This window comes from Hyperoodon ampullatus (genome assembly GCF_949752795.1).
Source record: "Hyperoodon ampullatus genome assembly, chromosome: 5".
In the NCBI taxonomy this organism is placed as follows: Eukaryota; Metazoa; Chordata; class Mammalia; order Artiodactyla; family Ziphiidae; genus Hyperoodon; species Hyperoodon ampullatus.
The window spans coordinates 18,936,965-18,951,456 of record NC_136918.1 but is presented as its reverse complement, the minus strand read 5'-3'; the positions used below and the strand labels follow the sequence as shown (position 1 = coordinate 18,951,456).

The 14,492-nt window shown below is 45.1% G+C and overlaps 1 protein-coding gene across 1 annotated transcript; it reads right to left on the bottom strand.

The window, feature by feature from the left end:
- Positions 1-1,554: 1,554 nt before the first annotated feature.
- Positions 1,555-2,151, bottom strand: RAP2B (RAP2B, member of RAS oncogene family; the record flags this gene model as incomplete). The annotated part of the gene is made up of 1 exon (XM_079705611.1): positions 1,555-2,151. One exon carries the CDS (start codon positions 2,149-2,151, stop codon positions 1,600-1,602), a length of 552 nt encoding a protein of 183 aa, XP_079561737.1. The 3' UTR covers positions 1,555-1,599.
- Positions 2,152-14,492: the final 12,341 nt, after the last annotated feature.

The following is a 14,492-nucleotide window of genomic DNA, read 5'->3' as shown; positions in this document are numbered from 1 at the left end:
CTGAGACACTTCTCTCTTCAAAATTCTACAAACCACTCTTGAGGGCACCATGTACCTGCCCCTGTTCACCTCAATCAGGATACTGTATTAAATCACTGAATATGAAACACAGAAACACAAACAATAGTTTGGATTTGTTTCTTTAAAAATGATGTTTGTATTAAAAATCTTAAAATGAAGAGACAATGATTAAACGTGTGTCTGGAATTAGAAATTACAAATTGTTAGAATTCTCTCAGTACATCACAACAGTAAAATTTTGCTCTTTGCTTCTGGAGGAACACCCTGTAACAGAAAACCAAACATTAAAAAAAAAAAATTATATAAAAGGGGAGCTAAATACCTGAACATTGAAACAAAATGAAGCAAAAAAATTAAAAAAGAAAAAAAAAACATTGCAAGACAAGTAAATTACATTTTAAAGGAAATAATAAAAGAAATTCACCAAACAACAGGCCCTATTGTCCTGGCTCCTTCAGGAAGATTACTGAAAGTAAACTGGGAAGTGGTTTGGGGGGAATAGCAGATTCTGGGATCTGGTGGGAAGTTCACAGGTTGGCACCGGCTGGAACAGCTGAGTTTTGAAGGCACTCTGCAGACACAGGGGTGCTGGGGGCCCTGAATCACATTTGTGAAGTCCTTGTACTGTATTTTAAAGAGCTAGTCATCAACACCTTGTTACTGCCAACCAATAAGAACAAAAAAGCTAAATCTAAAAAACCAAACAAACACACACACACACACAACAGTACACACAAAAATGTGCAGATCTGTAACATTTTTTTCACAGCTGATTAAAAAAAAAATACTACCGTTCTCCCCCAGACTCCCCTTTGATACAGTAGGTAAACAAAATAGATTTTTTTTTTCCACAAATATCAGCAGACACTTTCTGGCACCCCACACTGTATTGGCATCAGTGTTAACAGTCCCAGTTCAGATGTGCAATACTTCAGATTGGATATACTGTAACAAGAATCCAACTTTGCATAGACATCCTCAGAATCGCAGTCACGGGGTTGCCCTTCCAAGCTGGCAGAAAAGGAACCCGATCTTAATTTCCAGCTACTCCTGGAAAACAAGGAAAAAACAAAAGTTTCTTCCTCTCATCCTGCTCCTTCATTTGGTTCTCCCGGACTTCCTTCCGTGTATTTAAAACTTGGAACTAGAAAAACGGTTGTTGAAAAAAAAAAAAAAAAAAGAATTCCCCCTTTTCCACCTTCTCCCCATCCTCTTCCTCCCCCACCCCATTTTTTTTTCCAGGCTGAAACTTTCGCTTGCCGGTGTCAAGCTGCCATACTGCGCCGCAACGGCTGCTTCAATGGGGAAATATGCGTCAACCAAAATCAATGAGAAACGTACATGCTGCAAAGAGCCACATTTCCACCGGGTCTCGGATGGTCATGACGGAACACCCCCTCGGACACGGGGCAGAGGAAGGGGACGCGGCCACGGCGGCCAGCCGGGCTCCCGGGACACCCCGGCTGATGCAAAGTCGTCTCCAATCTCAAAGCAAGAAGAGAAATCACATTTAGAAGAGTCAGGTGCGTTTGGCTTTTGTGCGCAGAGCGCGGCCGGCGCGCGGCAGCCGCGGGCGCCTCAGAGGATCACGCAGGCCGAGCAGCAGCCCTCGTCGCCGTTGGGCTGAGCCGCGTAGTTCATCTGCCTCACGATCTCGGCGAACAGCTCGTCCACCGAGGCTTTGTTTTTGGCCGACGTCTCCATGAAGGGGCAGCTCCACTCCTCGGCCAGGGCCTTGCCCTCGCCGAACGAAACCTCGCGCTCGCCCTCCAGGTCCACCTTGTTGCCCACCAGGATCATGGGCACGCGCTCGTACCGCTTCACGCGGATGATCTGGTCCCGCATGGGCTTGATGTCCTGGAAGCTCTGCTGGTTAACAAGGCTGTAGACGAGGATGAAGCCCTGGCCATTCTTGATGTACAGGTCCCGCATGGACGCGAACTGCTCCGTGCCCGCCGTGTCCAGAATCTCCAGCACCGACGGCGACGAGTCCACCTCAATCTCTTTGCGGTAGAAGTCCTCGATGGTGGGGTCGTACTTCTCGATGAAGGAGCCGGTCACGAACTGCACGGTGAGCGCGGACTTGCCCACGCCGCCCGAGCCCAGCACCACCACTTTGTACTCTCTCATGGCTCCGTCGGCGCTCCTGCCGCGCCTACCGCGGCCCCGTCGGGGCTGCACGCCGGAGGAAGGCTAGGCTTGGCGGCTGGACTTCTCCCCGTCCTCAGCTCCGCAGGAAAAACTAAGGAGAGGATGGCAGAGGAGCGCAGGGCGCGGAAATCACCAAGCGGGGACCGGGGGCCGACCGGCGGCGGCAGCGCGTCCCTGCGGCGCGGGTCCGGGGCCCCGCAGCAGCCCACGGCGGCAGCCGCAGCCTGGGCGGCGGAGCGGGAGGACAATGCCGGCAGCCGGTGCGAGGCAAGGACTGCAGCTTCTCGCCGCTGCAGCCCAGGAAGGCGAGAAGGCGGCGGCGGCGGGCTGCGGAGGCGGCTGCTAATTGCGCGCCGGGCCAGGACGCGCGTGGCATGAGTCCCCGCAGATCGTGCGCCCACCGCCGCGGCCCATCGAGCTCTCTCCCGCAGCCTCCGCGGGGCGAGGGCTTCCTACTCGCCGCGCGCAGCCCAGCTCTCCCCGCCCCGGCGAGCATGCCCAGTGCGCCGCCGCCGGCCGCGCCCGCCGGATCCCACGCTCCTGGTTTTCCGGGGGGCCGGGTGGGGGTGGGGCTGTGGGTGGGGCTCGAGATTTGATTCAGGACTAGCGGATTCGCGATAGGCGCTAGTCTAGGAGCTGGAAAAGAAATGTGTGCGTGTGTGGCGGGGGGAAGGTGTGTGTGGGTGTTTAGAGACCGGCTGGGAGAGCGCCAGTGGGAGGACGAAGACCGCCTTCTTTCGCGGCTTTGGGGTTAGTGCATAGGGGCCCCGGCTCTGCGAGAAGCGGGTGGGCGCGGCGGGCCACCCCGGGGTTGGGGTGGGCTGGCCTCTTGCCGCCTCCCTTTATCCAAAGCTCGTGGACTCCACTCCCCGGCCTGCCGGCTGGTGTGCATCCCGGGACCGAGACCCAAAGGACATTTGGGGGTGTGACTGGCTAGCAGAGCATCTTCCCCCACTCAAGGCGCGGCCCTTTCTACCCGGCCTTCTCTGGCCGACTCTTCTCATACTTCATCCCTCGGACAAAGAAAAGAGGAACACTGTATCTGAAACCCTGTCCCCAACGAGGGAAGGTGCAGCGTCTAGTGACCACAGCGGTCTCCGGGCTGGGACTCGGCGGGCCCCACCCACCTCCCCACTCGGCTGGGGCCAAAACCCGGAGAGCGGATCACAGCCCGATCCAGAAGCGGGGCGGCAGCGCCCGCAGCTAGTCAGGGCATGCTCAGTGGGCAGAGCAGGTTTTGGGGCTTGGAAGTAGGAAGCTTGTGCACCACACACCCACACTCCAGCTCAGATTACCTCTCCCAGACTCAGGACCCATTGGCCCCGGGGCGCAAATCGCACACCCTCTAATGTTCTCCCATTGGCTACTGCCAAGGTTTTATCAGTTTGGGCTGCTTCATTGGCTAAAAAGTAGCCTCCGCTCGTGATTGGTTATTTATAGAGATTGAGTTGAGAGGCGGAGGCACAGCTGTTCTTTCTCTGCTGCTCCCCCGCCCCCTTCCTCCCACTTCCCCAAGCTAGTCGTTTCGAAGCTATGAGTGAAAAAATAAGGAATTTAGGCGGAGAGCTCAGAGCTAAATATAGTCCTTTGTTGGTGTTTTCAAGAGAGTCTGACTTTTTGGTGCCCAGTCACGACTGTCCATTAAAGGGAGCTGGTTACAGTTCTTGGTCCTCAAGAAACAACAAAGTTTGCAAGGGTTTTTTGTTTGTTTGTTTGTTTGTTTTTTTGGGGGGAGGGGCTAGGATGTGGAAATGAGCCACTGAATTCAGCTCACCCGGTGGGGTGGGGGAATGCCCAGGCTTGCCTTTAGAAAACGTCTCTGCTTTGGGGCGGGCATTCGCAAGACTGGGCTCGGCTCGCACTCACGGGAGGTACCAGGGAGATGCCTTGACTTGTTCCGGGTCTCTCTCCTTCCTCGCGAAGGAGAGATGTCAAGACCTGTCAAAAGACTAAGCGATACTAGCGTGAGCCCCAGGGCGAAGGGGTTGGGAGGGTACCAAGCTGCTTCAATCCTGGCTCCATATCCTGTCGACGCCACTTCCCACTGGTTTAACCGTCCGCACTGGAGGAATAAATCAAGCAATGTGCTAACGCTTGGTTTCACTGCCTTAGTCCTGCCGTGACTCAGGGCTACGTTTGCCAGTTAACCTTCTCTGAACCCCCTGCCGTAGCTTGTAGTATGCGCGGCTGCAGCGTGAAGTCTTGGCCAAGGGACCCGGCGGGTCTCGGGCAGCAGCCAACGCCTTGGGTGGGGTAGGTGGAGCCCATTCCTGCGCCTGGCCCCGCTATTTAGTGGAGAGAGGGGTTATCACAGTGCTTGGCTATAGTTATGCTTATACAATTCTCCAGAAACCTTTCAAGGCAAATTCACCTAATATGGATGGAGAGAACCTCACATTTACCCAGCGTTTAATGTCTGTTAGGCGTTTTACATGTGCTATCTTATTTACTCCTCGTAAAAATAATTATTATACCTATTTTAAGGATGAGGAAACTGAGGCCCTAAGATGTTCAGTAACTGGCCTAAGATTTCTCAGCTAATGAGTGGCTACGCTAGGATCCCGACTCAGGTGTTTGGCTGCAGAACCTGGTCTTGTAACCATTAGGCAATACTACCTTCTCACAAGAAAGTTCCCAGATTTTACTCTTTCTTAGGTTGAATCTTGAGGTAGTATGATCAGACAGGCTCTTAAACCCAAGCAAGAGGGACCTCTGCCCACCCTCTGACTCTCTTCTGACAGTGCCCCTTCCTACAGGGTCAAGGAGCTTGAACCCTCTTCCAGACCATGCCCCCAGTAGTCAGAATTCTGGAATCCTCTACCCAAATAGTACCAAACCCTCTTCTAGGATCTGCTTGGACCTCTGAACGCACCCCTGTGTGCAGGAATGGGTCTCTGTTGGAGTGTGGATGGTGCTAGGACCTCCCAGGCACTTTGGGCCCTGCTTAAGTGCAGGAAAAGGGGTCCCTTCTAGTCAGCTTTCCCTTCCCTGACACTTCCAGCCTGGCCCTTGGAGGAGTCCAATAATTCGTGGTTCACACCTGACCATCCAGGTCTTGCAAAGAAGTATCTGTCAAGGTGGGAGGATAGATCATATTTTAACAGTGTGTTATCCTGATTTGTAACTGAAATACTTAAGAGTAATGCTATGTGTGCCTCTATCTGTCCTCCTGCCCACAAATGTTAGGTGTGGTTATGAGCATGATATAGTAGAAAATGCTTTGTCCTTATAGGCCAGGTGTCTAATCTCAAGTATTGGATATCAATTATTATCTGAGACCTTGGGCAAGCCCCTCAGGTGCTCCTGACCTGAGTTTCCCTATCTATAACGTGATGATAATAAAATTTGCCCCACCCACCTAGCTACCTGAGGAACCTTGAAGAGAATCTGATGACCAAACCCTTTATTTTACATCAGAGCCAGTGAGCAGAATTAGAACCCTGGTGTCCTGGATGCCCTTTGCATGGTGCCATCCTATGCTCCGAGAAAATAATTAACAGATAATGGATGGAAACATGCTTTTAAAGCTGCCGCGCCCCATAAATTCACGACAATCACAACCCAGGTGTCTTGACAGCCCTATCTAGAAGAGACCTCTCAGGACTACAGGTAGCCATGCAGATGGGTATTTTTGTATCTTGGTGGCCGCTCTGGTACCAAAGAGCTGCCACACTTTGAATACTTTCTATTAGGGATTCTTTGATAGCAATTTGTATTACACTCAGATGGTCTCCCTCAATTTTTATTACACTCAGATGGTCTCCCTCAGAAAGACTTCCACTGGGGCTCTGGGATTCAAAATGAAGTAATGAATGAAATTGCTGATGCACAAGTTTTTAAAGTTGATCACTTCTTCTGGTGAAATTTGTTAGGAGTCTTTATGTACCTCACTATGAATCATAATCCTGAACCATATCCAATTATCTTGTACCATAATTATTTACATATCTGTACCTTGTCATCCTAAGCACCGTGTGAATTCCTTGTGGTCAGGGTCCGTACCTGGCTTATCTTTGCAGCCACCTCTGTCCCTCATAACACCTAGTAAGAGTGCCTACATAGGAGTACCTCAATTAATTATTTATGGGTACATGAATGACATTTTATCCCTTTTCCAAACTCTCTTTGTGGTAAAAGATATATTTATTTTTGGAGAGACATAACATTTCCTGGATCCTTAGAAAAATGTATATCATGTTTCAGTCTCCTTGAGTCTAAAAGATGCTGGGGTGATAAAGTCTACACTTGTATGGATGGAAACACTAAGTCAGTGCTGTCTGGGGGAAAAAATACCAAAGTACCCAGTGGATAAACCCTTTCTCTGAAGAAGACTTCAGACAAACATTTTTGCAGATGACATACAAAAGGCATTTCTAGAAAATAATCTGAAGTAAAAGCTAACCAGTTAAGGACTGCTTAATCTTTCGTATTGACCGTTACATAAACAATGGTCCCTGACAGTGCCCCTTTGCTTACACAGTGAGCTTTGCTTACAGAGTGAGCTCCTGTGACACTGGTTTTGGGCCTTCAAAGAATCAGAGGGTTTGCTAGAACATGAATCTTTTAAGTCTTCCAGTAAATAAGTGCCCATCTGTCTTCTTCATTTATACAAAGTAGAGGTTTATTTCATCATGTTCATAATTTTAGCTGATTTGATCTATAGATAAACAAATAATTCTAAAAAATTATTCTAATTTTGAAAATATCAAGGGTAAGTTGAGAGTGACCATGTATCATTATTTTAAAGGGAAGTTGGTGTAAGACTAAGTGTGCCTTGCAGAGTTCTCAGTAAATATTTAAGTGCCTGAACATGTTATTACATAACCAGGTATCCACTAGTAGGCTTAGGATGTTTTATTTTATCAGTGGTGTTTAAAAAATAATCTCCAGTAATGCCCCTAAAAATATTTCACCAGTCAGCCAAACCATCATCCTTTCATACTCTTCATATTGCACTTTGGGCAGCCAACTTGTAAGAACAATGGCTTGTACTACCTATAATGAGATTTTTGTATCTTTATATCTTAAAAATGTCCTAAAATCCTAGCATGGTAACTAAAGAGAGACAAAGGTGTGCCTAGTTTCCAAAATTTCATTGTCTGCTCCTATCATGGATACTCTGATTGGTTCCTTTCTCCTTTTAAAATTACCTTTCAAAGGAAAATGGAGGAGAGTCTTAAGTTGCAAATTAAATAACCTCTTAAAATCAGTCAAGCTTTTTACTAACCTTTTGATAGGCCCAAATAAAGAACCAGAAGAATCAAAATAGCTATTCTCAAGGCTATCAGATTATTATTGAATAGTGATCTCAACATATACATTAATGTACTGTGTTATTTTTTATAATAAAAACCACTCATATCTCCATAAAGATGTTACCCTGGGCTGAAGTGTCACACACACCTAGGCAACTACTTCACAACTACTCAGTGGATTTGAGTTCTATCATAAATTCTTACTAATGGTTTGGCCTATTTTCATTCTTTTTTTTTTTTTTTTTTTTTTTTGTGGTACGCGGGCCTCTCACTGTTGTGGCCTCTCCCGTTGCGGAGCACAGGCTCCGGATGCGCAGGCTCAGCAGCCATGGCTCACGGGCCCAGCCGCTCTGCGGCATATGGGATCCTCCCAGACCGGGGCACGAACCCGTATCCCCTGCATCGGCAGGCGGACTCTCAACCACTGCGCCACCAGGGAGGCCCTATTTTCATTCTTTTACCTGATTTTTTAAAAAGAAGAAAAATAAATCTCTTCTAAGGTAAACAGCCTGACCTTCTGTATAAGATCTCATGTTTGCCTGAGACCCTGATCTGTAGAGAAAGAACACAACTGTCTTAGAGCACCACTTTTATGTAATGAATGTATTCTCACTCAAGGGAAATTTTAAAGAGATTTCACTGATCCTGTTTTTCGTAGTTGAAGGCACAATTACACATCTTAGTCTGTTTAAGATTTGTCTCCTCAGAACCTCTGTTCCAGAGAAACAAATATATATATAGCAAGAATGGGAGAAATGTCTTAGCTCCATTAAAAAGAACTTTCCTCTCATAAAATTGTCATTATGTGCAGATGATATACTATATTTAGAAAACCCTGAAGACTCCACACAAAAATTACTAGAACTGATAAATGAATTCATCAGGGTAGCAGGATACGAGATTAACATACAGAAAGCAGTTGCATTTCTCTGCACCAACAATGACATCAGAAATGAAATGAAAAAAAAACTTTTAAAATTGCACCCAGAAAAACATTAATAAAGGAAACAGAAAATGATTCAAACAAATGGAAAAATATCCCATGCTCTTGGATTGGAAGAATTTATATTATTAAAATAGCCATACTACTCAAAGCACTCTACAGATTTAATGTGATCCCTATCAAATTACCCATGACATTTTTCACAGAAGTAGAACAAATAATCCTAATTCATATGGAACCACAAAAGACCCAGAATTGCCAAAGCTATCCTGAAGAAAAAGGACAAAGCAGGAGGCATAACCCTCCCAGACTTCAGACAATATTACAAAGCTATAGTAATCAAAACAGAGTGGTACTGGCACAAAAACAGACATATATATCAATGGAACAGAACAGACAGCCCAGAAATAAACCCACACGGTCAATTAATCTTCACCAAAGGAGGCAAGAATATACAATGGAAAAAAGAAAGTCTCTTCAGCAAGTGGTGTTGGGAAAGTTGGATAGCTGCATGTAAATCAATGAAGTTAGAACACACCCTCTCACCATACACAAAAATAAACTCAAAATAGCTTAAAGACTTAAACTTAAGATATGACACCATAAAACTCCTAGAAGAGATCACAGGCAAAACATTCTCGGGTATAAACCATACCAATGTTTTCTTAGGTCAGTCTCCCAAGGCAATAGAAATAAAAACAAAAATAAACAAATGGAACATAATCAAACTTACAAGCTTTTGCACAGCAAAGGAAACCATAAACAAAATGAAAAGACAGCCTAGAGAATGAGAGAAAATATTTGTAAATGATGTGATTGACAAAGGCTTAATTTCCAAAATATACAAACAGCTCATACAACTCAACAACAAAAAAACAAACAACGCAATAAAAAAAATGGGCAGAAGACCTAAACAGACATTTTTCCAAAGAAGACATACAGATGGCCAATAGGCACAAGAAAGATGCTCAACATCACTAATTATCAGAGAAATGCAAATCAAAACTACAATGAGGTACCACCTCACTTGGGTCAGAATGGCCATTATTAAAAAGTCTACAAATAACAAATGCTGGAGAGGGTGTGGAGAAAAGGGAACCCTCCTACACTGTTTGTGGGAATGTAAGTTGGTGCAGCCACTGTCAAAAACAGTATGAAGGTTCCTCAGAAAACCAAAAATAGAATTATATGATCCAGCAATCCCATTCCCCGGCATATATCCAGTCAAAACTACAATTCAAAAAGATACATGGCCCTTCCCCTGGGAGCAAAGACTGCCACCATGAACTGCCTGCCCTGTGCCACACAGAGTGGGCTGTCACTCCAGGACCTTGCTTCACATGTGGGGTGCAGGTTCGATCCCTGGTCCTGGAGCTAAGATCCCACATGCCTTGCAGCCAAAAAACCAAAACATAAAAGAGAAGCAGAGGTGGAGGCAAGATGGCGTACTAGGAGGATGTAGAATTTGTGTCTCCTCACAACTAGGGCACCTACCAGGCACCAGTGGGGGACCACACCTAAGGGGACAGGAAGAGCCCCAAGAAACCAGGTAGGACGAGAAGTGTGGGAGGAGTGAAGGGGGAGGAGAAGTGGAGGTGGGATGTGACTGGTACCCCGAGGGGTGGCTGGGGGAGGGGGAGGGGAAGGACTCCCGAAGGGGGAAATTGGGGAACCACTGGGAGGGCAGAGGATCAAAAGGGAGTGTGGCCATGTTTCCCCTGCCCACATGGGCCCCTGGGAACCTGCTGAGATCCTTGGCCTGATCCTCTGCCCACCTAGGCCCCCTCCAGCCCCATGGGTCCTGAGGAAGTGGGAGGGAGGGAAGGGAGAGCAAAAGTAAAGGCTGGACCTCTGAGATCAGCACCCATGAGGGGTGGCTGGGGAGGGGAGGAGTTCCTACACCCAGGGGGACCCACCCACAGTTAGGGGTCCAGCGGTGACGGGGGAGACCGTGGGGGAGATGGTGGGGGAGGGACGTGGAGGAATGGAAGGGAACAGGGCCAGTGCTTTCCCTGTCCACGTAGGCACCAGGAAACCTGTTGGGCTCCTGGGCCTAATCCTCTGCCCTGGGAGCCTCCCTCCTGCCGTACAGAGCCCAAGCCCCACCCCTACATCCCCACCCAGCACCCTACCTCTACACTCAGAGACCCCCTCCAACAAGCTGGGCCTGAACCCCACCCACACACCCTCACTCAGGGCACTACCTCCAAAGGCCAGAACTCCACACTCCAGAGGCCCTCCTGGTGTGTTGCGACTCCCCTTCTGCGAAGGTCCTAAGCAGAGGCTCTGCCCCATGCTTGAATGTTGCCCTGCCTAGGCCCCGCCCAATGCTCAAACATACACCCCACCTGCCTAGGTCCCATGCCATCCTAAATCCCGCCCATGCCACTCTAAACCCCGCCCCTGCTGAAGTTCCATCCCTGCCTAAACTCCGCCCCCACAGCCAAAGCATTTTTTTTTTTTCATTTTTCCTCTTTTAGATTGGGGTTCTGTCTTACCTTGTTGATTCACTGTCGTTGATTCTTTCATATTTTTATTTTTCCTAATAAATCTTCTATTTTTCTAATTTTATTTTATTCTTTATACTTTGTTATTGTTCTCTCCTTTTGGCTTGTTCCCCCCCCCACTTTTTTATTTTCTTTTTTTTGTTGCAGTTTTATTTTACCTTGTTGCAGTTGTTTCTATTATAGTTTCATTTTCCCTAATATAATTTTTATCTTTCCAGTTTTATTTTTCTTTTTATTATTACTCCTTTTTTCCTTTCTTCTTTTTTTTTTTTTTCACCATGCCACAAAGCTTGTGCGATCTTGGTTCCCAGGCCGGAGGATGGGCCCAAGCTCCTATGGTGGAAGCTCCAAGTCCAAACTGCTGGACTAACAGAGAATATCAGACCCCAGGGAATATCAATCAGAGTCAGGTCTCCAGAGGTCATCTCAGCAACAAGACCCAGCTCTATCCAACTGCCTGCAAACTCCAGTGCTGGATGTCTCAGGCCACACAAGCAGCAAGACAGGAATACAGCACCATCCATCAAAACAAAAATGAAACGACAAAAAAATATGTTACAGATGAAGGAGCAAGGTAAAAACCTACAAGACCAAATAAATGAAAATGAAATAGGCAACCTACATGAAAAAGAATTCAGAGTAATGACAGTAAAGATGATCCAAAATCTTGGAAACAAAATGGAGAAAATACAAGAAACATTTAACAAGGATCTAGAAGAAATAAAGAGCAAACAGTGATGAACAACAGAATTACTGAAATTAAAAATACTCTAGAAGGAATCAATAACAGAATAACTGAGGCAGAAGAACAGATAAGTGAGCTGGAAGATAAAATGGTAGAAATAACTGCCAGGGAGCAGAATGAAGAGAAAAGAATGAAAAGAATTGAGGACAGTCTCAGAGACATCTGGGACAACATTAAATGCACCAACATTCGAATTATAGGGGTCCAGAAGAAGAGAAAAAGAAAGGGTCTGAAGAAATACTTGAAGAGATTATAGTCAAAAACTTCCCTAACATGGGAAAGGAAATAATCAATCAAGTCCAGGAAGCGCAGAGAGTACCATACAGGATAAATGCAAAGAGAAACATGCTGACGCATATTAATCAAATTATCAAAAATTAATTACAAAGAAAACATATTAAAAGCAGCAAGGGAAAAGCAACAAATAACATACAAGGGAATCCCCGTAAGGTTAACAGCTGATTTTTCAGCAGAAACTCTGCAAGCCAGAAGGGAGTGACAGGTCATATTTGAAGTGATGAAAGGGAAAAACCTACAACCAAGATTATTCTACCCAACAAGGATCTCATTCAGATTCGATGGAGAAATTAAAACCTTAACAGATAAGTAGAAGTTAAGAGAATTTAGCACCACCAAACCAGCTTTACAACAAATGCTAAAGGAACTTCTCTAGGCAGGAAACACAAGAGAAGGAAAAGATCAACAAAAACAAGCCCAAAACAATTACAAAATTGGTAATAGGAAAATACATATAGATAATTACCTTAAATGTAAATGGATTAAATGCTCCAACCAAAAGACAGAGACTGGATGAATGGATACAAAAACAAGACCCATATATATGCTGTCTACAAGAGACCCACTTCAGACCTAGAGACACATACAGATTGAAAGTAAGGGGATGGAAAAAGATATTCCATGCAAATGGAAATCAAAAGAAAGCTGGAGTAGCAATTCTCATAGCAGACAAAATAGACTTTAAAATAAAGACTATTAGAAGAGACAAAGAAGGACACTACATAATGATCAAGGGATCAATCCAAGAAGAAGATATAAAAGTTGTAAATATTTATGGACCCAACATAGGAGCACCTCAATATATAAGGCAAATGCTAATAGCCATAAAAGGGGAAATCAACAGTAACACGGTAATAGTATGGGAATCCATCACCCCACTTTCACCAATAGACAAATCATCCAACATGAAAATAAATAAGGAAACACAAGCTTTAAATGACACATTAAACAAGATGGACTTAATTGATATTTATAGGACGTTCCATCCAAAACCAACAGAATACACTTTCTTCTCAAGTGCCCATGGATCATTCTCCAGGATAGACCATATCTTGGGTCACCAATCAAGTCCTGGTAAATTTAAGAAAATTGAAATCATATAAAGTATCTTTTCTGACTACAACACTATGAGACTAGGTATGAATTACAGGAAAAAACTGTAGAAGAAACAGACACATGGAGGATAAATGATACACTACTAAATAACCAAGAGATCACTGAAGAAATCCAAGAGGAAATCAAAAAATACCTAGAAAAAAATGACAATGAAAACACGATGACCCAAAACCTATGGGATGCAGCAAAAGCAATTCTAAGAGGGAAGTTTATAGCAATACAACCCTATCTCAAGAAACAAGAAACATCTCAAATAAACAATGTAACCTTACACCCAAAGCAACTAGAGAAAGAAGAACAAAAAAATGCCAAAGTTAGCAGAAGGAAAGAAATCATAAAGATCAGAGCAGAAATAAATGAAAAAGAAATGAAGGAAATGATAGCAAAGATCAATAAAACTAAAAGCTGGTTTTTTGAGAAGATAAACAAAACGGATAAGCCATTAGCCAGACTCACTGAGAAAAAAAGGGAGATGACTCAAACCAACAGAATTAGAAATGAAAAAGGAGAAGTAACAAGTGACACTGCAGAAATACAAAGGATCATGAGAGATTATTACAAGCATCTATATGCCAATAAAATTGACAACCTTGAAGAAATGGACAAATTCTTAGAAAAGCACAACCTTCCGAGACTAAACTAGGAAGAAATAGAAAATATGAACAGACTAATCACACGCACTGAAATTGAAACTGTGATTAAAAATCTTCCAACAGGGCTTCCCTGGTGGCGCAGTGGTTGAGAATCCGCCTGCCAATGCAGGGGACACGGGTTCGAGCCTTGGTCTGGGAAGATCCCACATGCTGCAGAGCAACAAGGCCCGTGAGCCACAACTACTGAGCCTGTGCATCTGGAGCCTGTGCTCCGCAACAAGAGAGGCCACGATAGTGAGAGGCCTGCGCACCGCGATGAAGAGTGGCCCCCGCTTGCCACAACTAGAGAAAGCCCTCGCACAGAAACGAAGACCCAACACAGCAAAAATAAATAAAATAAATTAATAAACTCCTACCCCCAACATCTAAAAAAAAAAAAGAATCTTCCAATAAACAAAAGCCCAGGACCAAATGGCTTCACAGGTGAATTGTATCAAACATTTAGAGAAGAGCTAACACCTATCCTTCTCAAACTCTTCCAAAATATAGAACAGGGAGGAACACTCCCAAACTCATTCTACGAGGCCACCATCACCCTGATACCAAAACCAAAGATGTCACACGAAAAGAAAACTACAGGCCAATAACTCTGATGAACATAGATGCAAAAATCCTCAACAAAATACTAGCAAAGAGAATCCAACAGCACATTAAAAGGATCATACACCATGATCAAGTGGGGTTTATCCCAGAAATGCAAGGATTCTTCAATATATGCAAATCAATCAATGTGATACATCATATTAACAAATTGAAGGAGAAAAACCATATCACCATCTTAATAGATGCAGAAAAAGCTTTCAA